A 367-nucleotide genomic window follows, 5' to 3' on the forward strand; every position below is an offset into this window, starting at 1 on the left:
CAATAAATCCCCCGAAAACCAACAATGGTGATACTTACGAAGTTTTTTCTGAGAGTTTGAGGAACGTCTGAATGACGAGAGGCAACTCCGACTTCACAATGTACAGATAGCTAGACATGGCTGCAGGACAAAGAGGAAAGTTTAAGGACGACTCCGCCCAAAAAACATCTGTAATTTCCCCCCCCCAGTAGTTGTATCTCTGCCCCTCCCCCAATGATGAGATTTCCTCCAGTAGTTTGTGTCTCTGCCCCTCCCACAATGGTGAGATTTCCCTCCCAGTAGTTTGTGTCTCTGCCCCCCCCACAATGGTGAGATTCCCCTCCAGTAGTTTGTGTCTCTCCCCCTCCCACAATGGTGATTTTTCCCC

General features: G+C 48.8%; 1 protein-coding gene across 1 annotated transcript in view; it reads right to left on the bottom strand.

Annotated features, from left to right (window-relative positions):
* The window catches only part of LOC108802194 (sodium-coupled neutral amino acid transporter 3-like), a gene marked incomplete at its 3' end in the record, with an annotated part of 27318 nt that overhangs the window by 12423 nt on the left and 14528 nt on the right, over window positions 1-367 (bottom strand). The window contains exon 5 of the mRNA XM_018574063.1: window positions 39-120. Coding sequence (XP_018429565.1) covers window positions 39-120 — 82 coding nt within the window. The remainder of the gene's footprint in view (window positions 1-38; window positions 121-367) is intronic.

This window comes from Nanorana parkeri, unplaced genomic scaffold, assembly GCF_000935625.1.
Source record: "Nanorana parkeri isolate BGI_ZX_2015 unplaced genomic scaffold, ASM93562v1 scaffold2706, whole genome shotgun sequence".
Lineage (NCBI taxonomy): Eukaryota > Metazoa > Chordata > Amphibia > Anura > Dicroglossidae > Nanorana > Nanorana parkeri.